At 37.9% G+C, this 26,608-nt stretch overlaps 1 protein-coding gene across 8 annotated transcripts in view; it reads left to right on the top strand.

The window, feature by feature from the left end:
* RBMS3 (RNA binding motif single stranded interacting protein 3) overlaps positions 1 to 26,608 on the top strand; it is a 700,426-nt gene that overhangs the window by 591,412 nt on the left and 82,406 nt on the right. For all 8 annotated transcript variants that reach the window (XM_062569353.1, XM_062569354.1, XM_062569352.1 and 5 more), the window contains one exon: positions 17,689 to 17,795. In XM_062569353.1, the coding sequence (XP_062425337.1) occupies positions 17,689 to 17,795 (107 nt within the window). The remainder of the gene's footprint in view (positions 1 to 17,688; positions 17,796 to 26,608) is intronic.

Consider the following 26,608-nt stretch of genomic DNA (forward strand, 5'->3'; position numbering starts at 1 on the left):
GCACATAACCAAAATTTGCTTTCCTAAGAACTGGATTCCCTCAGAACCTCAGGTCAAAAAGCTGAGAAACTGCAGCTCTGTTGTCTCTCCATCTGTGTAAGTGTGCAAGGGTGCACGCAAAGGGGAGGGAGGAGTATAACGTTGCGTATCATCTTGCCAGCATTTATTATTTTTAGAAGAGAGCTGAGTGGCTAAAGGTAAAGCAGAAGGTGGCAAAAGTTGTAGAACAAAAAGTGTCATGTTGAGATGGGGGCTCTGCACAATTCCAAGTAATTATTCTGATCAAGTAGTGTAGGTTACACATCTATGAAATATCCCAGGCAGACACGCCAATTGAATTAAACCCATTAGTGATGAATCTCACAAGAATCCCTACAGCTTCCCATCACTCAATATCAAGCATTAAGATTGAATATAGGTGTCAGCATACAAGATTACACTCTCTGTAGAGCCGACACCAGAAAACGGAGACAGGCAAGTCATCATCAGGCACCGAATTCTTGTGCTCAGAATAATTGCCTATTTGCTCTGCATTCCAGCTCGATTCCTTGGGCTTAGATCTTCTGCACATCTAGTTAGAACTTGCAGAATTAATATCAGGTTTCCTGTCACCTCACTCATTACTTTTGTCAGGGGAATTCAAGAAGGAAAGTCAAAAACATGTTTTTAGAGGCTCTTTCTTAAGGACTTTTCCTTTTTCTTTTTTGTTTAAATAGAAACCTGTCTGTTAGCGTGTCAGGTTATTTCTTTAGGCTACACTGAAAAGGACATCTGAATAAATTGCGATTCTACAATACAGGTATTGTTGCTTGAAGATCATTATTGCGTTATCCTTTCTACCTACAGCCACACCTTCAAAAAAAAAAAAGTCATAGAAAGGAAAAACGGGTTCAAAAGCAGACCAGAGGTGTTCTCTTTAGACTTCTCTTACAGAAAACTTCCTCTGTTCTGAGTCTTCAAACATGGGAGTGATGCTTTGAATAATGTAGCAATGCAAAAACATGTTTAATTTGTTTAATAGACTACTAGGAAATCTCAGTGGATCTTTGTGTAAAGAATGATGATACACAGACGGCATACTGAAAATCTTCAATAAAAAAACATATGTTTTACTCTTAGTGAAAGAGGAGCCTGTTCCTCCCCCCCCCCCAAAAAAAAGGCAGTTATCCTTTAATTTTAAACTATTAAGTGGTCTTTAGAAAGCTGACCTGTGTTTTCATGCACTTATGAATGGTGTGGCAGACAGACATTGAGGTCCATAAGATAAATAAACGAGTGGTCACACTGACTTCAACAGATTTCTACTAGTAGAGAGAGACAAAAAAGAAAAAAACAGTTTAATTCTTCATTCAGAGGAACTTGGGGTAAATAAATATAGCCCCAAAGATACACTTACAACAATGGATATTTGAACCTATTTTGTTTCAAGGAACGTAAATGTTTTTATGGAAAATTAATTATGGGGTTTTTTAGTCAGTGATACTGAAATTAGTGAGTTTAGTGGAATATTTACTCACTGCTTCTCTTCCTTTACAAATGAGACTTTTTGTGTTGTTTTATACATACTCATGTATGTCCACCAACTTCTGGCCATTATTTTTTCCCTCTGTATTATAAAAATACGAAAATGCGATTTGCGTTTGTTAATGATTATCACCATGATCTGCCTAATCATTAATTAGTTAACAAATCTTTGCAGTAGAGTAACATTTGCCAGTCAGTATATGACAGAAGAATAGATACAGCCTTAAGCTGGGCTGTCTTATTTTGTCCCCAGTCAACTTTCTTCATGTGGCAGGATTTTTTTAAAGGTTCATGTAAACATAATCGTGGTTACATTTTCAACTGTAGTTTAGAAACCATCTTGGAGATAATGTGTGTTAAAAAGGATGACATGAAACAAGAAAGTTAAGAATATGAGTTGATTTTTCTTCTCTGCTATCTCACATCTTGACTGTGTGTTTATTTTAAAATATTATAACTTACGTTATAAAAGCAGGAGAGCTTTGGATCACAAAAAAATTTCTGGAAAATAGATTTTATATCAGAATTGGAAATGAAATGAGAAGTAATGAGAAAAGAAATTAGGTTAAAAGGCTGGAAAACCTATTAGAAACTGTATGTTTATGTATTATCTAGCAAATCAAATGTCAGGGGAAGACATTTGTGAAATAATTATCAATCATTTAAAACAAAAAGGAAACAAAAAGCAGAAGCTTACATTTTTATATTTCAGAGAGTGTATCTGGGCTTCTAAATCCATCAATAAAGCAATTACATAGCATTATTCTGGTTTTAAAAGATGTTGAACAGTCACGGCTTCCATTGTGGTCCCACTGTTGGCAGCTTTGTTTGAAAACTTAATCCCCCCACCATATTTTGCTGTTCAGAGGTGGCATATTGTTGTTAAAATGAGAGTTTTACTTCGCCTGTGGAGGAGAGCAGAGCTGTCAAAGCTATAATGCACAAGCTGAACGACACTGAGATTAAATGTGGACTGAGATCTGGCATTAGCTGCGGACCTTGCCAAAGGGAAATTGGAATTTACAAAGAAGAATATTGATTGGGTAGCAGTGAGGCAATAAATACAGAAAAAAAAGCACGACCATTCTGTTTTCCCGTGGAGTTTCTCTTACATGTACGTTCAGATTTGCGTATGCTGTTCTCTAAGGCCTCAGTGTCTTGAACTGTCTCTTCACTTGGGCCTAAGACTGTGTTTGACATGGGGATGTAGCCAGAAAATCCCCGAGATTTGCAGAGGTAGGCATATTTTGAGTAATCAGCTGTACTTTGCCTTTCTTAAAATCAAGCTTTAAAACTTCTTGAAAATAAACAGAGACAGTCTGTATTTAGCTAAATTAAATTATACTAAGTACAGACTTATTTCTGTCTGTCCTCGCAATCTTTGTGAGCATCATCTTTGGCTTTATATGAGGATGACAGTGAAATGAGTACAACCTATTAGGTGACATTGCCCTCTAGGGATATGGGACTGTGAGCCTTATGTTATAGTAAATACGTAAGATTTGTTTGCAGGTTTAGGTAAGTTCATTTTGACTGTTCTGATGTTCTGTATTTGATAACTTATATAAATATATGTGCACAGACACTAACTCACAGAGAAATGTATATATGTATAGCTATAATGGCATCAATTCCTTATTGTCCTTAAAATGGACAATGCAGAATGAAGCGTTTTAGTGAGCTGATGATGGCATGGTAAGGTTAAATTGGTAAATGGTATCTTCTCTGAAATGGAGCGCATTAAGAAATGAGACTGAGAAAACAAGGCACCTAGGCAAAGCTCTTTGAAGGCTGAAGAGAGTCCTGTGAATAAATCATTGCACAAGTACTCAGGAGGTCTGAACGCAGTTGCTGTCGGTGTCTGTGTAACACTGGACACCTTGCAATACCCTGTGCTGCAGCTGGTGAGTTTGGGAAATAAAGAAAATACTTCACTGCCTACTGGGAGAATGAATTCATTAGTGCTTGCGAGGTGTTTGCAAACCAAGTCAGTGATGAGCACCATAAAAACCTTACTAAGTGCATGAAAAGTGGTAGAGGAACTTACCTGGAAGGAGCGTGACACAGCTTGAGAAGTGTGCTGGAGCAAAATATAAGTGTGCTTGTACCCCAATCCTGCAAGTCTAGTGCATGTTGCATCGTGTAAACAAAAATAGTTCTGTCAGTATGAGAAGATTCTCCTACAAAGAAAGATTAAATTTGAAATAATTTTGTGTTTATTTCGCATGTTATGTGAATGCAGTAAAAACTGATAATAAAAGCAAGCTGGGATAGTCCAATTTGACCATTTCCAATAAAATTTTCTTCTAGTGTTTTAAAGTAAGTCTTTTCAGAGCAAATGCGCAGCTTTATTCTGATTTGGCACAAGGGCACCCTAAAGCAAGAGCTTTTGCCCAAATGTGCTGTCATTCTTTGCTTTCCCAGGGGCAGGTACAGTCCGGATGCAGACTGGCTAGGCTGAGCCCTGAGTCACTGTGATTGCATCACATGTCATATGTGCTTCTATTTCTGTCCAGGAAGTCATGACTAGAAAAATAATAATAAAAAGGAAAATGCAGCGTACATACCGTATAGCTAGCTAATGAGTGAGTTTCCAGGAAGTCTAATACGGCTCTCTTCCACTGGATACCCAATTGGATGGATGCGCAGTAATGATATGGCACATGTCCAAGTAGTCCTGTTGTCTGGGAACCTCAGACGAAGGTGGAAACAAGAAATCTAACATTTTTCATCCTCTGCTCTACCAGCCAGTCCATGCTGGCCTGTTCAATGACGCTTCCCCCCACCCTTGGCATGGAGTCCTAATAGCAGTGATCCTTTTTATCTCCAGCATTAGAAGTTCCTCCTTCTCAATGCAGAGCTCAGTTTTAGAGCCTGAGGCTCTGTCCTCCCCATTGGTCGCAGCCCAAGAAGAGGAATCGTGCTGCATACGAATAACAAATTAACGAATGTAGCTTAGCAGCAGCATTTTTAACTGTTTGTTGCTGATTCTTTTAGGAGCTTTAAGATTCAGCTGGGATTGTGATGCTGAACAAAGTCTAGACTTCTTTTACTCCCCTCCTCAAGGCTGCTATTAAAGCCAGAAATAAATTACTCTCTACTCTTTTTTGGAGGTAGAGTCAAGTCTCATAAGGCAGCACAGTACTATACTATTGGGTTAATAGCATAGCACTAAAACTGACTTCAGTGAATTGCGGTTTGTGTGTCTGGAGCATGTGTGCGTGTAGATCTGGGCTGAAGCATTTGGAGAATATTTAAAACTTTAGGTGGTGTTTGTGTTTTCATTATTCTTTCCTTACCTGAGCCCTGATGGGCATTTTGAACATTTAACCTTGATCGTTCTTCTTTTGATCATCCTCTGGACTGTGAGATTTTTCTTCCCATTCTGGATCTGTATCAGAAAATGTTCCAGAAAGAAAGAGTTCCCCCTCCTACTTTTGTCCATTAGTATTGCACAAGACTGCCAAGTTCAATAGGAATGGTACTGAGCTGCTGTTCTTGTGGCAGAAAAGAGCCCGGAGGTCTCTGCTGGGCCTGTCACATTCCTCAAAGTGGAAAAAGTTGTTTCCCTTTAATTCTTACTCTACTGTGTTGTCTTCAACTTTTATTAGCAACGTGGAGTATTCATTGTTCTTGGTCTCCAGGGAAATACTAAATTGTAAGCAATAAAGCTGGAAAAAAAGGCAAAAAAAAAAAAAAAAAAAGACAAACTGAGAGCCAGATTAGCATCTCTGTTAACAGCAGTGAAAAATGTGATCATGTTTGCAATGGACTCTTATTAAACTGGTGGAAACTGCAACCCAGAGGTCATACACTTAGTCATTGGCAACAGAATGTTGTCACTCCCTGCTGGCTGATTCATGAAATCATTTGCTCTGAGGAAAATTGCAGCTTCACATCAGCTGGAGACAGCTTTTGTCAGGCTGGAGTCTGGTATTGCTGTGCGCTTGCAATCAGGCTTTGAACAGCATTGCACCCACAGTGCTCCCATCATGCAAGCAGAGCTGCATCAGCATGCCTGGGAGCAGAGGGATGCCACCCAAATGGGGAGAATAGTTGGGTTTGAGTGTCAGAGGTTTCTATGACTGTTTCTCATAATGTAATTTATTTATGAGCTAGGTTCTTGCTTTTTCATCTACCGTGTAGTTAACTCTGATTTTATCCCTTGTTGCACATCTTTTGGATTTTCTGTAGAGTTCTGAGAAAAACTTTTAAGCTGACTTGGGTAACAGAGGCCTGTTTTTTGTGTTTGGAGGAAACTCTATGGTCTCTTCAGTTTCATTCATCATTTGATGCCATACAGGTACACTGAGACCATCCATAGTCTTCCATAATCCATAGTCATAGAGTTCCTGATAATGCAACGGAGCAGGTCTTCAGTCTATTTTTTCAAATAAAAGCACACAGTTTTTGTAGACTTCTCTCATTCTGTTGGTTGTATAAGCAGTGACATAAATTTAGCCTGTCTTGCTTATTTTTTTAGTTACAATATTTTCTCGCTGCAGTCCTTGTACTTGTGAAGGCCTGTTGTCATCACGCAGGAATAAATAAGGACATCTGTTGCATATGCTTTTGTATGAAGCTAGAACATTTTCAAGGGCAGTTCAGAACTAATCCTCTCCCTTCTCCTGTTTTTCTTTTCCTGTTTCTGTACCATTTTTTCTTCTTTGCATGTTCTTCCTTGTTGAGCTTGGCTTGCTCCTCTTCTTACTATACCAGCATTTTCAGATGAAATGGTAGAGGGTAGAGGATTTTTTTTTCTTTCCAATCTTAACATTAAAATCAGATTCTTCTTCTAATTTTTGGACCTGTGGCAAAGGAGCATGACTCTCATACAACCCTTGAGGTATGAATTATTAAGAGTCAAAACAATGAGGCCATCACTCAGCTGAGAGCTGTGCACCTGAAAATTTTGAATGAGTTTTGTGTTATTTATTTAATATTCCAGGATTTTGTCTCAGATGATGATAAAGCTTTTTTTAAGCTAGAAGTTTTCCTTATGTCGTAGTAAGTATGAGTAAGATCCACCATTGCATTGCCCCCGAAAGAAGTCCATCCTGCAGAGCTGGGGCATGGGCATCGCGTTGGGGAGCAGCTGGTGCTCCGAATCGGAGAGCTGGGGCGTTCGTGTGGCCCATGGCTGCGCTCGTCCCTTCTGTCGGGGGGAAAACTTCCCTTTTCCCTCTCCTTAGTTATATATTGCTTTTTAAGTAGTCTGTCTGGGGCTGGTTTATAGAAGAAGATGGTAGAGCCGAGAGTGCGGTTGTGTGCTACACAGTAATTACGTTGTCCAAAGTGTTCGGAGCGATTTGGATATTCTCTCCCACAGTGGAATGAGCTCCTGCCTTTAAGAATCTGTCAGTCACAGGTCTTAGAAACACTTCGGGCTATGTAAGCCATACCTGACCAGTTAGGGTCAAATGCACTTCTAAAAGTCTTCCTGCATTTGAGTGAGGGAATTGGCAATACTAGCACTTAACTAGCACACTAGCTTGTTTTAGGACATATACATTATGTCTTTTACCGAATGCAGAGGAATAAAATGGAAGAAGGGCAATAACAGTAAAAAGAATTTTCCCTTCAGCTTTTCCTTCTTTCTCACAGTAGTGGTACAATTATAGTGCTCAGTTATGGTTTAGATTACAAATGGTTAGAGTTTTTGCTTCTGCACCTAGTAATTATTGTTGGAATGTGTGCTAATTAGAACTGATTTAAATAAAGGGATTTTCATTAAACAGTCTGAGAAAAAGTCTGAATATTTCTGAATATTTTAAATTGTTTAGCAGACTGATAGCTGACTATAAATTGGGATTAATTTTTCATTTACACAGGAATATTTCATGTATCCACACAAATCAGAGCTTTTAGGAGTATGCTGCCTTTGCTGTCATATTGGCAAGGTCATATTGCTGCTTTGACCATGCACATTTTTACTGAACCAAAGTCTGTCTTCCTGTCGTAAGATTTTTCTACTCTTCCTTCTGAATAGGCTATATGGAGAATGCAAATAATGGAAACATTATATATTTATTCACTTAACTTTTTTATTACAATGACCATTCACAAAGACACAACAGATGTTTCTTTCCCCATAATCTGTAAACAAAATGTAGTGTTCAAACATGCACGTCTGAATCACATAAGCTAATGGTCATAGCTGAAGCATTTTTTCCCCATGCAGTTCAACGCTGGGTTGCATAAGCTCTTCTGCACATTAATGGCATACATATGTTGGAGTGTGAGCGGGGAATGCCAAGACTCAACCTTAATTAGTCAAAAATAGATGTCTGTGTACAGCAATTATCATTATTCTGGTGGAAAGAAATCATTGTATTAACATAAGACATTTGGCCAGGTTTCCTTGTTTCATATTGAAAACAAATGTTTGAAATGATTTTTCCTTTCTTCATAGTATTAGTTCTAGCAGTGTCACACAGACAAGGAATAATGTGATGATAATGTACCATTTATATAATTAAATACTAATTAAATAGGTACATGAAATAGCCTTGTATTAGGGGAACCTAAATTAATTCTTTGTACTGCATAAATTCCAATCATTTTGTCTGTGGGCTGTCAGTACAACTAAGTTTTTCTTAGTAGGATAATAGCAAAATCTCAGTGATCGATAACATTAGTTTATGAGAATAGTAAAAATAGATTTTATAGCAGAAGCACAGAGCTATTGTTTTGAGAAGCATCATCAGATAAAAGCTTTGCATTTACTCTTTTCTCCTGAGAGTACTAAAGAGAACACTGAAAAGTAAAATGGGTGACCACAGAAGCAAGTAAGGTCACCCATTACCAGGGGTTCATTTTATTTCCATTAGAGGGGAACTAGAAAGCATCTCACACTATTTGTACCTGATTTTCCATTATAAATTACAGTATGTGAGATCATTTAAAAATCGCTGAGCCCTTCACATAGAACTGACTTTGTTGCTGTTCCTTAATAATTGAACAGTAAGAAATACAAGATCTCCACTTCTATCCAAACAAATAACTTCTGAGATTATGGGAGAGGGCAAAGAGGTATATGAAGTACATTCTTCCTAAAAGGTCATTAGGGTAGTCTCAGATGGGTCTTAAAGAATGATTTGGGGTTCACATTTAGAGGGTGATTTCTTTCACTTAACTCCTCCTAGCTGCTCCTCCTAGCTAGGACTCCCGTAGAGTCCTAGGACCACAGGTTAAGCTACAGGTAGAAGCTGTATACCGTGTGTAAGTTGGGGCAGTAGCGTTTGAGTCATACACTGGGATGAAGTGAATGCACTAGGTTGGTGGTTCTACCTATTTAAACAAATGGTCCAACACAGATGTCTTCTGTTTCATTACTGCAACATAGGAACTTTTAGCCTTGATGTTTGTCTGAGATGACTCTCAGCACAGTAAGCCACCAGAACCTTACTGTATGGTTTTTTGCAGTAAACTTGTTCCTGATGAAAGGCTAGCGGTTCATTTGACTTTCTTTGTATATTATTACTGATATGAAGAGATTGCAGTTTTAAGTTTAAAGACCCAGTAAAACAATAGTACCTGTAATTTCTGAGTGTTGGCACTGAAAGAAAGACACAGAGGAGGGGAGGGAGGAAGAGAAAGCAAATTTTCTTAGAAGAGATTTCAACATTACTGCTGTCTTATTTATTTCTTGCACAAGGCATAGGCTAAGGGTCTGTGCTAAGACCAGTTGAATGTAATGAAAGTATTCCCATCAACTGCACTGGGCCTTGGGATGTTATTCACATGAGCTTTCCTAGGTTCCTTGTCACACATGGTAGAACTGTATGCCTATGTGGTCAATCATGGTCTAGGAAATCACAATAAAAAACAGTAAATGAAACTGTTTTAAAATACTTTCAGGGGTATTTTTTAAGTAAGTTTGGCATTATTTCATTTCACTTGGAGGTACCACCTCCTACCCAAATATATGTCATTTGATAAGTCTCTGCAGCAGTAATTGTACAAGATGGCAATGGCACAAGAGTGGGAAAAGAAAAGAGAAAGAAAAGAAGAGAAGAAAGAAAAGAAAAAAGAAAAGACAGAATCCCTGTTAATAATCAGCATCTGCAAAATCTATATAATATTGTTTGTTGTTCACTAGCCAACTATTAAAAATGGGCAAAAACTCTGATAGGAACCTACTGCACATCATATCCTTAATCTACTAATTGCGTGCAAAGTTTCCAGAAGGACTATGTAAGCTCTTCTCTGACTTGAATAATAAAGTGGAGCTCTGATATATACGGTGCACACAAAAATTCTTCAGATGTGAAAAGGCAAGTTGATATTTTTAAAGCATTTACTCTTTAACAATGCTGATTAAGCAGCATGGAGCATTGCTGAGCAAGGCTAATAGCATTAACTAAAAACATTTTTGTTTGTTTCAGTGTTTATTATCTGCCTCAGAGATAATATGTAAAGTGCTTTGAAATACTTGTAGCCAATACTCCTCTTCTAAATGCAATTCTGTTTCAATTTTTGAGTACATGGTGGCTCTTCCAGTGAGGCAAGAATCCAAGGGAGTCTATCATAGTATTTTTGCAGGATGTATTAACAAAGCCAGATTCCAGATTATATAATTGGCACATTAAAATAATATACCTAAAATTTATGTTGGTTATGGATCCTGTCCTAGTGTACTATCAAACAGAGGTTTAAGGTGGATAGAATGATTTCTGCAAACAGACATTCAATAAAAGGGCACCCTCTTTTGCTGTAAATGTTCTTTGAGGAGTTTAAGAATCACAAAACAAATCACTGCTCAAAGATCCCCACTTCCCTTTTATCCCGTTGTGAAAAGCTATCATATCGGTGGGCACAAAGGATGAATTACAGCTGATATTTTTTAGCTTTCCACCAGTTGACCCCCAGCAGGAGGGAACATTGCTGGATCATCGTGTTTGAGGAAGCTGCTTTCCCTAGCAAAAATCACAGGCCTGACCCTGCTCTTGCTCAGATACCTCAAATGTGCGTTTGACTTTAGGGAGTTGCTTTGGATTCATACTTGTATTAGCTTGAATAGAGTTTCTAGCCCTTATAAATGGAAACTTCACCCACTGGATAGTAAGACAACAGATGTTAATGCTGTACTGTTAATTCAAGAATAACATTAAACACGAAAGCAAAGTGGCTAGAAAAGGAACTGCTGCACTCTGAAATCTCTTCTATTGAATGGCACGGAGGCTGGTGCCAAAATCTATACAAGTGCTTTCAATAGAAGTACTTAACAGTAAAGATTTTTTTACAGTCGTTGCATTTATACTTCAAATCCCACTGAAGTCACTGAGAGTCTCTCTTCAGCTTTTGTGAGCTCCAGTTCTGGCCTTTTGTTTAAAATAAAGGCAAAACCTAACATTAAAGTACAGTATATTAATTAGTTATTGATTAAAAAATTAATTATTCTGCTCTGGATGTGTTTCTTGTCCATTCAGGTTCTCCTGCATGAAGCCAACACTAGAGCTGGTTGAGAAAAGGAGTTTGTTAAAATAAAAATGACTATTATATTATTTCATGGCAGCACTGCTTTAATATTTCCTTTCAGCTTTACTATTTTGATTTCATTTTATTTAAGTTTCCATACCATATTAAAGCATAGTTGTATATCATATCTCCATAAAATATCTAGTTAATATTTTGTATCATAATCTGATGGTTTCCGCTTATGAGCATCTTTAGGATAGAAGATTTTAATAGACCTGAATCAGACACTTTTAGGACTGATATTGTGTTGAAAATTTAAAAATATATAGTTTTTGAACAAAAACAAACTTTAACAGATTGCAGTTTCTCTTAGAAAGGTAACTATAGTTTCTGATCAGCTCTAACAAATCTGGGGGATTTCTGCAATGATATGATTAAGTATAGCTTTTCTAGGAAGTAGATGGGGTGTTTCCATTGATTGCAACAAAATCTGGACCACACTTAGCAGTTGGCATGCTATTTCTCCAACATATGCATACAGTTAACCTGGTCTAAACAGTTTCTGTTTCATAGAATAGAAGCAGTAACTTTATGCTTGACATGCTATTTCTCCTATGGGTTTTACTTCCTTTTCTAATATATTCTTGCTCTTTGGAACTAATTATTGTACAAAGAGATGAAAGGATTGTATCCCATTTCTGAAGACAGAGGGGTGAACTAGAGATAATTACTTAAGCTATAACATACTGTACATCTATAGCCAAAAAGATATGTCCTTTGTTAATTGTTTCTTTGGGGTGCTTTTCTGTTATATAAAGCTGTTTCTCCATTTTCCACAACTATGTAGTGGAAGTGCTATGCTATAGAAATGCACTCTTAACTCACTTCTTACTTTCATAATCAGTTGTGTAAGTCCACTGAAAAATGTACAGCTAAATTTAACTGTAAACCTGCTGGAAGAGGTGACAAATATGCTGTGTGTTGCTTGACCTTGTTTCTATAGTTCAAGAGACATCATCTCCCACAGTGCGTTATTTACAGATGCTTGTGTGTGTCAAAGCTCTGGCTCTTACCTGAAGACTGGGCAGCAAGGAATTACGGAATGTGTAACAGCGTGCTTTCATTATATTTTTATGTATATGTGTTAGGGTCCATCCTGTCATCTCACATCCAGTAGCATGAACTTCTGGGGCAAAATCTATTACTACACAAAATGATCAACTCTTTGTCCTTCAACAAGTCAAGGCACTGCATGCAGGATTTATTTGCTTGATTACTTGAGATTTCCTTGCTTGAGATTTCCTTACTCAGCTAGTGCTGTTTGTCCTCGCATGTCCTTTTTTTGTCTTTGCATTTCACATACCATATTTTGCAATTCTTGGTCTTAATTTTCCAAGAGCAGAACAGCTACAGTTCTGTTTCAAATCTTCTTTGAAGAGTTGCATATTTATTACTTTGGGATGAATAAGTATTAAAATCTTATGTGAGTGACCTTTTCGTGAAGCAAGTAGACTCCCTAGTACAAAGAGCTGCTCTGTTGATGGAGTCTTGACACTCTTACAAATTTAAGACCTAAAACTCTAAAATTCATTTTCTAAATAAACTTTGAGGATATTAAAGACACCACAGTCCCACTGAGTACATCCATATGAGCCTAGATATAGTATGAGAACCTTAATTTGTTCTGTTCTGCCATGGTTCTAGAGTTTTTATGTATTTCATGTCTCTATCTGAAATATTGTATGAGTAACTAGGTCTACTTACCAAGTACTTTTGATTTTAGTCTAGGATGAAGTTTTTCGCAACGACTGAAAACTGATTGATTTGTGGCAGGCAAAGGGTTTGGTTCTTATATAGATGTTTCAATCAGATTTTTTTTTTTGATTTGTACTTGAAAATGTTATCAAAATATTTAAAATTTGAGAGGGAGTAAAAGAGAAAAATAGTTATCCAGAACTCAATCAGTTTGAATATTTGGGGTAATTGTGAACTCAACTATTGCTCTGCTCATTTTTATTGTGGAGGAGAATTTATCAAGGCTGAATAAGCTAATCCAATTTTCTCTTATAAAATATACTTTGAAAAGATCATTGACAACATGCTGACCATTTGGTGATACAGCAGTGATTTATCCATTTTTCTTCACAGTAACAAAATTTAGAGATTTAAAGATCTGCATGAATGTTCAGAATGCACTTGTTCCTGGGCTCTCTACTAAAAGTGTTATCTTTATTTTTGCCCAAGATAACAAGAGATTCGGCTCTTCCTGACATGCTGAGAAATATTCTGTCTTCAAAAATATTCATACTAGAATCAGCTGAAATATATTAGTATGTTCTTGGTACTACTTTTCTATGTACGTAATTCTTGCTATTGCTGGACGGATAATGCTTTATAACTATGAATAGGAAGATGTGGAGGACAAGCTTTCTTCAGCAACCTCTAGCAATAGAAAAAGTATCAGAGCACCTGAAAAAGAACCACTGAAGCAACCAACAAAATTCCATTTGCATTCTACTGAGTGGAAATGACACCTTTTATCTTCCTTATTCCTTTATGAAGCACATGTTCATGAATATATACATTTTTGCATATGAAAAAGCTCAAATGTATCTGCTTTCAGATAAATGAAAGAATAAGGAAATGACATTTCATAACTAGTTAGAAATTTTCTTTTATTTTTGTTGAATTCTCCAATCTAATTGAAGTTGCATTCCTGGCATGAAACATTTTGGAGCCTGCAAGATTTTAAAAGGGTCACTGTTATCCCCATCTCCTTCCATCTAAAAGTTTTGTCCCATTTTAAATACCAGTGTTGCTTTTGGTGAGATAATGCTCTTTCGGCCACTCAGCACTGTCTGCCTGCCCAGTCTGTCTGTCTCATGTCGCGGAGCAGAAGCAGCTGATCCCCTGAGGGGACTCCAGCAATATCGACAGGCTTGATTGACGTAAAGCCAGTCTCTCTCTTTCACCTTCACCGAACTCTTAGAGGAAACTCAGGGCCTGGTTATAGAAAGATGGGATTTTAGCCATTGACTTCCATGGGAACAGCATTCAAACACTAGCCACCGCTGCCTTCTCCTAGAGCAACCCCGAGTGTCTTGGCAAATGCTGTTTATAAGCACCATCAATTTGATCCTGCTTCCTTCTCAGGACTGAAAGCCAAATCCAGGGCTATTTGTCTTATTAACTAGAGCAGACTTTGGATGGGAACTACAGCAAGCATTTATTTTATTTTTTTTTCTGTGAAAATAGGTTATGGCTTAATGAACCTTGTTCAGGTTAAGGTTGTTATTTATTCTTGATATTTGTATTTGTTGCTGTCAGGCAGAAGTCAAAGAAAGAGCAATACCTTCTATCTTGAAGAGTTTATCAGAATGGAATAGCCTGGAGTTCGTTGAGAGCGAATCAATTCTCACTTTTCTGACAGGAAAATACCAAGAGCAGATTTTCCAGATTTACATCAAAATGCCACACATGCCTGAAACTTTGAGGCTATCAAAAACCTTACAATAAGATGTACTTATCAGTTCCAAATATAAACACGTGCAGATATCCAAATTATGTTTTCTATTAAGTCAGCACTAGAGAAGGTGAGAGAAGAGGTTAGGGCATTGGCATTTATTTTCAGTCTATATATTCATACAGAAAAAAAAAAGAGAGAGAGAGAGAAAGGTAAAAATTCAGAGTGTCTGTCAGGAAAGGAAGAAAGCAAAAGTAAAAATGGTTTAAAAGATTCCCTGTTTTTCCTTCCTCCCCCTTTAAGTATTTGGGGGTAATATATCCCACTTCTGTTGCCATGCTTTGATACTATTCACATAATGTTGCTATAGTTTGAATAGTTCTTAAATATTTTCTTTCTGAATTGATAACCATAATACCTGATTGTGATTTTTTTCTTCTTTGTCTGAAGTAAATTTTATTATCTTTAAAGCATTACTGATGTTTCATGAAACCATTCAAAAAGAATTCTACTTAGAAATAATTTTGCTGATATGGTGGGATGGGTTATGTTATTTCCAGTATCTTGCGTAGTTACGTATTTGTTTAGTAGGAGTGATTACACTCATGTCAAGTATTCATATGCCTCTGGTCTTGCAAAGCTTAGAGAACTTTTCTTTCAAAGGATTTCGAGAGGGCTGAAGTACACCAAAAGTTTGAGACCTTCTGTGTGCTTGGATCAGAGAAACACGTTTGAATTCCTGAGAGTCTGTGACTCTCTATCATATGTTGTGATAGAATAAATGATATTAATTTGATTTCTTTACATTTTGAGGTCAATTACCATAGTTTTATTCCCAGTGACAAGCCATTGAGATGGACATCACTGGAGAGTAACAAGATCATTTGCTGTCTTGATGGATAAAGTATGCTACATACCTGTGTTTTCCAAAAAAAAAAAAAAAAAAAGAATTCTCTCTTCTTGTCAGAATTTTTCCTTTTGATCCTTTTGTTTATATTACTGTTGGTCTGTGTAGGTCGATCTTTTCCCCAGAACTCTTTTCAGTTTGCTGTAGAGGAATAGTTTCCCATGCAGAAATCTGCCTGTGAAGGACATGGTACCTTGTCCTTTTCCATCCCCTCCCCAACCTCCTGAGAAGCCAGTACAAATTTTTGTGAAGCAAAGTTGTTTCACAGGTTTGTTCAGCAGTGTGTAATAGTTTCTTCTCCATCCACTTTACGAAGGTTGAAACTATTATATAAGGGGCTGTCAGATGGTAATGCTAGATACTGGGGAGTCCAGAAATGGCAACAGCTTCTCATTTGCAGTTGGCTAATGCACAGAAAGGATGTGTCATAAATCATATAATTTCATAGCTTGCTGTTCCACATATTGTATAATGGCTAGTACCACATGTGTGCATTAGCAGATGATCATGGCACATGTAAATGTGCAACATTCAGATTGAGTTTTGCCTACTTCTCCTAATGCTGCCGTATGTTGCTTGATAGTTGCTCCATTCAAAACCAAAAACTTTTGAACTTCAGATGTGACATTTATTAGGTCTTTCTCTAATGCTATCTTTGCACCTGCACCTCCCTCACAATCATATCAAAGTGAATTGTAAGTAACCACTTGGAAATTATGCTGCATCGCACTGTGGAGTAAAACTGGTGAAAGCGCAGGGTAATCAGTCCCGTAAAATCTCTCCATCTGCAGAGAGGATCTCCACAGCCACCTGAATGCTTTTAAACCTTCATTATTTTAAATTTAAAATGGTTGGCTGAGCATTGCTTCTGCCAAAATAGGACAAAATAATCCAAGTCAGAGGTGGGGAAAGATGTCAGGGGTCACACATCCTAGCTTTCTGCCAATAACAGATTGTTCCCTGTAGTTTACTTTCTAGTGACCTTGGAAATTACTAGCCTGGTAAAATGGTAATGAAAAACAAAGCTGATAAAGCCTCAGGAGTAGCCAAAGTTATCCTGTCCCAATGAGAAATTGTGCTTTTGATGCAAGATTTTCCATGTGCTCTTTGGTTACAGTTTTCAATTGATGACAGTTTTAATTTACAATTTCTGGCCCACTTTGAGTTGTAACTAAGGGTTGAGGGAAGTGAGCTGGTTTTAATACTGTGTGAACTTAACTAATCCTTTAACCAAATAATTATTTTTATTCCAAATAAGTAAGCAAGCAGCTTGATTAACCCCTTTACTGCATCTTTTCTTTCATAACTCTGCTCTTTTATTCTTTTGGCATGTCTACCCTTCTGGAAACAAGAAATAACAGAAAAGTTATGTTTCTTCCCTTTTCCTATGAAAAATCCCAAAGTTCCTGAAAAGGTTCTGATGTGAAATACTGTTCTTAGATTTCTTTGAACTAAGCCATCTGTAATCTACCTATCAGTTGATCTAGGCAATAAAGGACAATCCTTACTTATATATAATGAAGAATTTGGCACCTCTTTTAGAAAAGAGGCAGCAAAGGCCCACTCCCGTCAGCAAGCTAAGGTTTTGGCTGAAAGGTATTTTAGGAGGCTCTTAGAAGCTGGGTAGATGGGAAAGGATGCCAAGACATTGAGTTCCCTTCCTGTTGCACCCATTTGATGCGTGCTTATTTCTTCAGGAGGGGACTCTAGTGTGAGCTCCCTGTTTGGGTCTGTGGCTCTGCGAATCTACGTTGTCCAGTGGGGTGCCAGCCTCCACCACTACTATATTCTTACAGACAGACCTCATTTGGAGAGGAAGGGGGTGTGCTTAGCTGCCAACTCTGTTAAAAGAGGAGTTAAGAGGAAAATAAAGCTAATTGGACTGTGCTTCGCAGAAGTCTTTATTATATTCTAGTTACCCAGATTTTAAAGGATGGAGTGCCGAGAAACACAAGAATAGTGAGAACACATTCCCTAAACAGATTCTTGCAAAGTTTTTACAATGAAAACATAAAGCTGCTTTAGTAAAGCAGTGTTTATCCTTACACTAATGCTGGTCATGAATATATGTCTAACTTAGCTGGAACTAATGCCTGACTCTACTATTCCGCTATAGCAACTTAACATTCTGCGTAGGCTGATTATTTTTTCAACAATATTTGCTAAATTCTTTTAAGGGCTGCCAGTATATATTTTTTGAAGCTTAGTTGGAAGAACAGCTGCCAGTGGAGTCGAGGCTAAAAAAGGCAGAAAAATGTCTGCAGAAGGCAAGATTTTACTTCAAAAGATCAGTATTACAAAGCACTACTGTTGCTGGTATAATCACTTTCTTTGGGGGGGATGCTAATATAGACTGGGTTTCTTGTCTTCACAGCGCCCACTGAGCCTTTGCTGTGCAAATTTGCTGATGGAGGGCAAAAGAAGCGTCAGAATCAAAGCAAATACACACAGAATGGAAGGCCGTGGCCCAGAGAAGGAGAGGTAAGTGCCACGCGGCAATTATTTCCCAGGGGCTTGGGAGAAGTCAGCTGCAGACCTGGAGGTCTACCTTTCTGGGCTGTGAAGGAATCAAGCAGCACACAAAATACAATAGCTTCACACAGAAAAAGTGAGCGGTAGTATGTAAGTGGGGGCAGAGGGAGGCTTACAGTATTACATATCCTGTAAAGTCAGAGGAAAGGGAATTTCAGAGCTGGGTGTGGAACTGTCCCCAGCCCTGTCACTCAGCGAACTGGCTGTCTGCAGCCAGACTTGAACCCAGTCTTCTCTTACCGATGTGCCGCCAGCATGTTTTCTGCTTGTTATAAACCAAGGATCTATTTACACCTAAGCAGTGCAGCAACATTATGTTTTCCATATATTTTCTGGCAGTAGAACAGCATCATGGAACGTGTGGGCTGATACAGAATGGAAAGATGTACTTGCCCATCTAGATTTATGGTCCATGTAAAAGTGCTCCAAAAGTTTATCTGAGTTGGGATCTTTATTCTGTCCAGACAAAACAGTTTACAGTAGGCTTGTTTCCATCATATGTACGAATTAAAGAAAAAGAAAAACAAAAAAAAAGAAAAGAAAAAGAAGAAGAAGAAAACCCCTAACAGTTGCTTAGCTACTTTCTGCTCTGCTGTAAATAGTCTGTTACTGGAATTTCCTTTCCATGCACTTGCACATGAAGTGACTGCAAATATGGGTGAAATAAGAGAAGAATTTCTTTGATTCTTCAAGAGTTTGATTGTTCTCCTTGAATGTTATTATAGGATAAAGACACTTGAACAAATGAGGTAAATCTGGTTATAGTACCTTCTTGTACATTGTTATAGCAATGAAGGCAGAAGGATTTACAAGTGTTTCCATCCTAAACACCCATTCTTTGTGTTTATGATCGAGACTTCAAAGGAAAAAAAAATACATTGCTCAGTTGTGGCCTACTAGAATCAGAGGGTTTATTCTTTTCCTTTTTTCTGCTATATTTACTTTAATTTTACAAAGCAAATAAAAAAGCAAACAACTTGGTATTTCAAAGTTGGTTGTTTCTAGAAGGTTTTTGCTTTTCCCTAACTACTTGATTTGCCAGCTGATACTTTTTGGACCATTAGTTTGTGACATATATAGTCTAGCACGATTGGTGAGCTCCTAAAACAAACAGAATGGTTTCTTGAAAGCATAAAAATTGCTCCTTTCAGCAAGGTGGTTTGTACAGTGTTCCAACAAAAATGCCCCAAAGTATTTTTAGCTCTGTGGACTGAAGTGCCAGCGTGGCAGCCACATTTGCTACAAGAGACTGCAGTAGTCTCCAAAGGTTCATTGCGGTCATTGACTCGAAAAATGGAGACGTCTGCTTAGGAGCCATTATGGTTTGTCATGTTAAGGATCTACCAAAGAATGAGCAGCCTGGAAGTACTTCAGGCAGTAGACTCAGGTCGTAGCATACAAGGCTCTAAAACCAAAGACATCTAGGAAGTAGAAACAACCCTTCCAGAAGGTCAATAATGCATACTTTAAACAGCTTCTAAATCCCTATTTAAGTAGTAAATGCTACTACAGACATTATCTTCACTGTTCTATATTTCCTTGAGTTCAAATCAATAAGCAAGTGAATGTAAAGTTAAAGCGACCAAGCCACCGTTATGCCATACGGCCTCAAAGTATGAGCTTATTGCACCATATGTAGTGTATTTGCTGCTCTGTCAGGGAATGGCTCATACTAAGGACGGTGGAATCCTTATAAGCTAGAGGCAGTGTGCGTTTAGTGTGTTAATAGTATGGAAGTGCAAAAACTACTGTACAGTGCTGGGAGACATCCTTCCTTCTTCTTGTTTGTAGTCAACTATCAAACTACAAAGCTGTCGTCACAGTATAATCTGCAAACTTGGAAAGATTGCAAAGATGGGGACTCACAAATATTTCAAGCTGGAAATGTGCTCTGTAGAAATATGGTTTCTCAGATTTTACTGACTTTTGGTTAACATTTTTCTGTACATTGAGTGTTACTAGTTGGAGCACTGGAGACAATAATGCATACTGTCTTTTACTGTAAGTCACTCGTTTATTAGATTTCTTCCACACTGTCATACAATTCTCTTACTTCCAAAGCAAATCCTTCTGTGGAATTAATCCTATATTTTATATGTAGTTGAGTTTTTCTACCTCTTTGTCCTTAACTGATCTTTCTCTAAGCAAGACGAATCATTGAGTTCTTCTCAGCACTCAGGTAACCCTCCTACTATTATTCTTGTCAACTTCATTTTCTTTATTAAAAAAAAAAAAAAAAAAAAAAAAAAAAAAAAAAAAACAGGCAGTGAATAGTGAGAAATAACTGTTAAGAAGATAAGTGTCATAGGTCTGATTACAGATGGAAGCTGAAAATACTCCTGGCATCTCTGCTTTTTCGTGGTTTCTTCCCCAGAGAAGAGTATTGAAATAGTGTCCGAGAGACTGCACCTCAGTATTTCCACCCGGGCTAAATCCCATGTGATATGGTATCTAGACTAAGATGGATTTGGCTGTTATTCCGATAAGCATTTGCATTTGTGGATAGTTACATGAAGGGCATTTTGAAAACTCCCGCAGTCTGAGCAGTGTTTGCGCTGCATGTGTATGGGGATGACCACGCAGGAGGGCCAGCTCCAGAGCGGTGGCACGAGCAGCTTTGTTGCAGGCCTCCAACTGGAGTATGAGAGTAGAAGCAGACAGCTGGGCAGGATGCTTGGATACGGGGGGTGGGGAAATGGCGGGAGATTTAGTGGGGAAGAACAGATTGCTGCAATGTTACCTCTCTGGCCATGCTGTTCTCCAAGATTTTGCTCTCTTTTGTGGAGAGCTTGTGTGGAGTTTAATAAGAGAGGGTTACTTCTTGTGGTAAAGTTTTCAGGCCACACTACAGAATGTAATAGCAAATTTTATTCCTATCATACATTTTTGTAGATTGCTTCATAACCATACAGAAATACCGTAGTTGTCTGTTAAATTCTGGCTGGCCGATCCTCTCGCAGAATACAACCACTGAACTCCTAGCAGCAATGTAATTTGGCCTGAAATTATCACTTCAGGGTAGAAATAGTCTTTTGCTGAGAGGGGAAAAAAAAAAAAAAAAAAAAAAAAAGGCAAGTTTCTTTTCCCATGTATTGTTTTTGCTGTGTTTGGAGAGGCAGTGGCATGGTCTGAGTGTCTGAATGCAGCATTTTGCCCCGAGCTGCCTATACCCCCTGAGCCCCTGGCATGCTGCTTTGCTGCCTGCACATCCCACTGCCCTAAGCTGGGAAGCATCGTCACTGAGAAAGCACGACTGATAATTTTAGCTATTTCCTAATTCTGCTTAGGAATTTGGGTACAGCTAGTTCTATGCCTTTTCAAGTGAAATCTTTAGGAATATACTGAATTTCTCTAGGGCTTTTTTGGGGGAGGGGGAAGGTAGGTTTACTTGGGGTTTCTCTCTAAAGGGTGTTTGTAATCAGTGAAGAACGTACAACCTTGTGCAGCATTTTCTAATCCTCATCCTGCCACTCTGCTTTAAAGCCTCGGGAAATATTCAGCAGATTGACTAAGGCACTTGACTAAAGATTTATGATGGCCAACAAATTCCAGACCAAGGATCTGAGGGTTTGGATCACTGATGGCTTTTCAAAAGGCTGTCAAATTATGCATCTAACATATAGGTGCAATAAATGTACAGTCTGATAAATGCAAGCCTGCAAATGTCAGGAATGTTTCTTGTGAAATTCTGTTGTAATAACTGGCACCATTTTTGCACAAGTTTATAAGTTTTGTTTTCTGATTCGTGCTAGTTTAAGCAAGACAGGAATTCAGCACTGTTCTGAAATGTTCCCTGACAAGATCATATTGAAAAGATGGTGAGGGAGGTAATCGTATTCAAATTCTGTCTGTAAAATATTTGATTTAATTTATCTCTAAATTGCAATTGACATGTCTAGAGTTGGGTGACATTCCTCAAAAAAAAATCATTAGCTAAAAATGCAACTGGGGAATCAACAGTAGTTATGAATTCAGGTCAGGTTGGATTAAAAACTGCAACTTAAATTGTGTAAATTTAATGTTTTACTGCGTATTTACTGAAGCTTTGTTTTGATTATTCTGAAATGAAAATCTTTTGAAATGCATATCTAAGTGAGGATTTATTTGAAATTTATCTGATAGAAAGGGAAAGATCTCACATAAAGTGAAAAGAAAAGAAATGCTTTGCATCAATGCAAAGTTAGTTTTTATTGTTTACATTCTTCTAGAAAGAACAGTTTTGGAAATGGTAGCTTGTCTGTATTTGGTCAGCCCAAAGTGATTTGTTTTTTATTCAGTTTCTGAGATGAACAATCCAATATTTTTAAACCCTTTGAGACATAATTTGGAAGTTGCTCTAAAATGTAGACCATTTATGTATTTGTATTATCTTTCTTGCAAGGAAATATCACCATTAAAGTCACCAGTAGACATTCACCGTTAAATGTGACCACCCCCTGATCAATGAATTTTATCTGATGTCTGTAACCATTTACCTTAATTTCTACCAGTAATTCGTCTATTGATTTTTTTCTTGCTTCTGTAATCTGGGTTATTTTTTCTTTTCTCACTAGCCAAGCGATTAACCCCCATTCTTTCCCCTTCCCTCTCTTCCCACTTTCTTCTTTGTTTTCTTTCAAGATCTCTTGGTGAAATGTCTAAAGAATTAAGCATATTTTTAATTGTTTCTTAAAAAGTAAAAAGAACTAGTAGTTTGGGTATGTCACTTTTGTTAGCATTTTCTCTTCTTATCTGCTGCTCATCACAATTCTCTCCAATGCGAACAATAATTTGGAGAGAAAAACATAAATGAAGTAGTTTGGTAGATTTCCTTTTATATATATATATATATATACAATTAGTACCAGTGAAGGGTCTAACCAGCTGATCCTGGTGCCATTTGCCCCTTCTTTACTAGCACTAAGCATTTAGAAATAGTTAGAAGATGTGTTCTGGGCGCATTTATAATTCACACACAGATTTCTTTTTATGCTTCAAGGAGATAGATACTACATAGTTGTGCTCCATAGTCCTCTGTATCTAGGGCTGATGTATTTTATTCCTAGACAAATCATTATTATTTTCTTTGGGAGACAATTTCCAGACCTGTCCAGTTACGCAGTAGTGCCTGCATACAGAAACCATGCACAGAGACATTTTTTGCGTATTTAGCATGCATGATACTAGACATTGGTCGGTATTTTACATTTCTTTTTGTTCAGCAAAAGCTTAATTTAGCAAAGAGAGGGGTCGAACCTGAAGAGCAGCCTTATACAGAAGTAAAAAACAGAAGGAGAAAAGACAACTGGCAGATAAGTATGAACATACAGAGAAATGAGTTAAAAATTCTTCATGACACAAGACACAGTCCATGTGGGTGACATGTTGAAAAGATGCTTAAGTGACACAAATACCAAAGACCAATTTAGAGTGACTGGATATCAGGTTGCTAAAGCACGTGGAAAGATTTGAAAATAATGACCTATATGGTATCACTGTTCCTAGAATCAGATCAGGTTTTTAAAAGGGACAGTGTTCACTCATAATAAAGGCCTTGGATTATACCTGCTCTCTGAAACTGGAACCAGCATTTTTCTTAGTGTTCACTTTTCGCCTTGGATTTCCTTCTGCTCTGAAGAAAGTCCTGTCAGTTGTCACAGAGGTTTTAGCTCAATAGAGTTTTCCTCTAAATTCTGCAGTTAGGACCGTGTCTTCTCTTGTGGATAAAGACAGATGCTGGGGATAGGATAAGGACATAGCTTACTGTCCTCTTTTGTATCCCTGACAGGTATTTGGTGAGCTGTCATTTCCAGTAGTGCTGCAACCATCCCTAGAAGTTTTCCCAATTTACTGTAACACATAAATCTATTGTGCAGATGTAGCCATAATCCACAGATGAATTAACACTGGACCAGACTGATGGCAAAATGAGTATGCCAGATCCCCAGAAGCAGATGATTCATAGACCTGAAGAAGGCAGGGTTAATTATATGACTTGACTGTGGCAGTGGAAAATTACATTGTAGTATATATGTCTCTGTGAGGAAGATAATATCCTTTTTTACTCATGTAAACTTCAGCACTCATCATTTAATTCATCAGTTAAATTGAAGTGGGAGCAAAGTGACTCAGCACGATGAACAAAAACTGTCTAGATTAGACTTCCAGCCAGTTCTGTAGGACAAAAAGGTTTCTAGTCTTTCATGTGGGCTTCTGAACTTGTGGTTATGTCTATCAGTTCAACCTTTGGCCCTCTGAAGTTCATGAATCATTCTCCCAATTTGACCTCAGTGGTCAAATGCATATTTTTTTCTTCACAACCACTTTCTTCTCAGAAGTTGCAGCTGCTTAGGAAGCACATTCATGTGAAAATGCCCAATTTCTTTCATATGCATCTGTATTTAAAAGTTGTCCCATTTGTAGTTTGGATTTCTGCTTCTTTAAAAAAAAGAAGAATGTATTTTATTCAAAATGTAAATTCAGAAGTATTTCTAATACTGTGGAATGTTTCTGATAGAACTGTTTTAAAAAATCAAAAGAAGGAACTCTGCCAAGTTAATTTTTCTGCTAACTGAGCTTATTTTATTCTTTCAGTATTTTAAACAGTCTCATTTGGGCTGTTGATTTCTTCCTCCTCCTCTCTTTTCCTTCTTCAGATTGTTTTAGTTAGGGTATCTGCTGCCAGGGCAGAGAAGATGCTTGCACTATGGTGCCTGGCAGATAATAGCAGTGGTAACAAAACAAGTACAGAAATTTCACTGTTGAAATTTCAACTGATTCAACTGTAGTAACAAAGATCACACCTGGTCCCCTAGGACTGCAGCTTGCAGTCCTCTAGCATGAAAAAAAAAGAGGGAATGAGCCAGAAGAGAAGGAGAGGAGGGGCTGCGTTTTCTGGTCTAGCTCCTGCATTGATTCACCATAGTAATTTACTGAGTCCCAGTGTGCAGTATTATTTTTCCGAATCTCTCCTTAAGGAGAAGAAACCCAGGGAACCTCATGCTTGAAAACCTAAGGATGTCAGTGAATGTCATTATTTCTGCATAGTGAAATGAAAGCCCACAGTGACAGCCAGTGTGCTTTTCTCAGGTGCTTTTCACAGACCTGAGAACTAGCCTACAGACCTCCTCAAAGGTCCCTGAGATCTGGTGAAGCTCCCCTGATGGGAGTGAGTGGAGTTGTTCATGGAAGCTGCTTCCCAGCATCACAGAAGATATCACAGGACCTAAGACTTTGTCATTTTTAGATACTTGTGTCTGTTGGAAGGCAAATGCCATTCTGATGGATGTTGTTCTTGTTTGGGATTCAGAGAGATTTGGAAGAAAAATGATGAATCCATGATTTCACCTGATATTGAGAAGGCGATAATTTTTTTAATAGTTGCTCTACAACTTAATCATTTCTTTGAGAGATTTACAAATCCAATTTATAGAAGGAATGCAAATGTGATGATCTTTTTAATGAGAGAAATGTACTCATTTATGTTCAAATCATAACAAAGAGGGAAAAAATGGAAACAATATCTTGTCATTTGCCTATGGAAAATTTTGAAGGAAGGTCTTCAAACTTCTTTCTTTCTGAGTGAACCCCTATGTTCCAGAGGCTTTATAATATTTCCTGTCATTGTTCTCAAGGAAAAAGTTTAAATTCAGATTTTTTTTTAAAAAAAGGTGCAAACTGAGACTCCTTTCATTGGAATCTGTTCATTCACTGGTGTCAATAAAAATAAAAGATAGTAAAGACACACACATGCACACTCACACACACACGCACACAGAGTTTAAATGATCTTTTTCTAAAAAAAAGCATTATTTAAATGAGTTGATTTTACTTCTGTCTTGCTTGTGACATTCTGGACATACTAGTTGACTGATCACTGAGAACAGTTTTTATTTATTATTATGTGCAGGAATGATGATAGATATTCCTCTTATTGATTGCTTTAGAGAATTGCCTATTGGAATGCTGGGATGCCAAATTTTCATTTAGTGGCCAAGTTTATGTCTGGCTAAGCTGACATAAAACTTCAGTGGTTCAGTCATTCCTCAAGAGAAGGTTTATCTGACAAATATTTCCTGCAGCAGTATTTCACCATCAGTGTCACTCTCTTGAGTGGCATTTTATCATACAGTGTCTCTATCAGAAGGGATAAGACCCGTTGCTTTCACTGAAACACAAGCAAAACAATGGATGAAAAGACCTGGAAGAAAATACCGTTTAACAAAGGCAACGGGCAGAAATTGAAGCACAGGAAGTTCCACCTGACCGTGAGGGGGAATTTCTTCACTGTGAGAGTGACGGAGCCCTGGACCAGGTTGCCCACAGAGGTTGTGGAGTCTCCTTCTCTGGAGATATTCAATGCCCACCTGGATGCAACCCTGTCTAACATGCTGTAGGTGACCCTGCTGAGCAGGGGGGTTGGCCTAGATGATCTCCAGAGGTCCCTTCCAAACTCAACCATTCTGTGATTCTACGGTTCTATGAAAGCTGAGAACTGCTGTTGAGGCATTAGGCAATGCCTTAGTATAGTTAATACCATATTAAGTGCAGTGACAGCTATATTCCTGTCTTTGTTTATGGCAGTGTTGTTTCAATAAGCCGTACCTCCAAAGCACAGAAGTCTGAGGCCAACCCTAATATTCGCTTTTTGGTATTTTTGGAATTCCTCTTTGTGTATTATGGAAGAAAATAGAGACAATTTTCCAGCAAGTTAATATTACTCATCCGTTTTTATTCCTGATGAGTGAGGATGCTTCAGACCATAAATCTTTCACTGGTCCGGG

Source organism: Rhea pennata, chromosome 2, assembly GCF_028389875.1.
Source record: "Rhea pennata isolate bPtePen1 chromosome 2, bPtePen1.pri, whole genome shotgun sequence".
In the NCBI taxonomy this organism is placed as follows: Eukaryota; Metazoa; Chordata; class Aves; order Rheiformes; family Rheidae; genus Rhea; species Rhea pennata.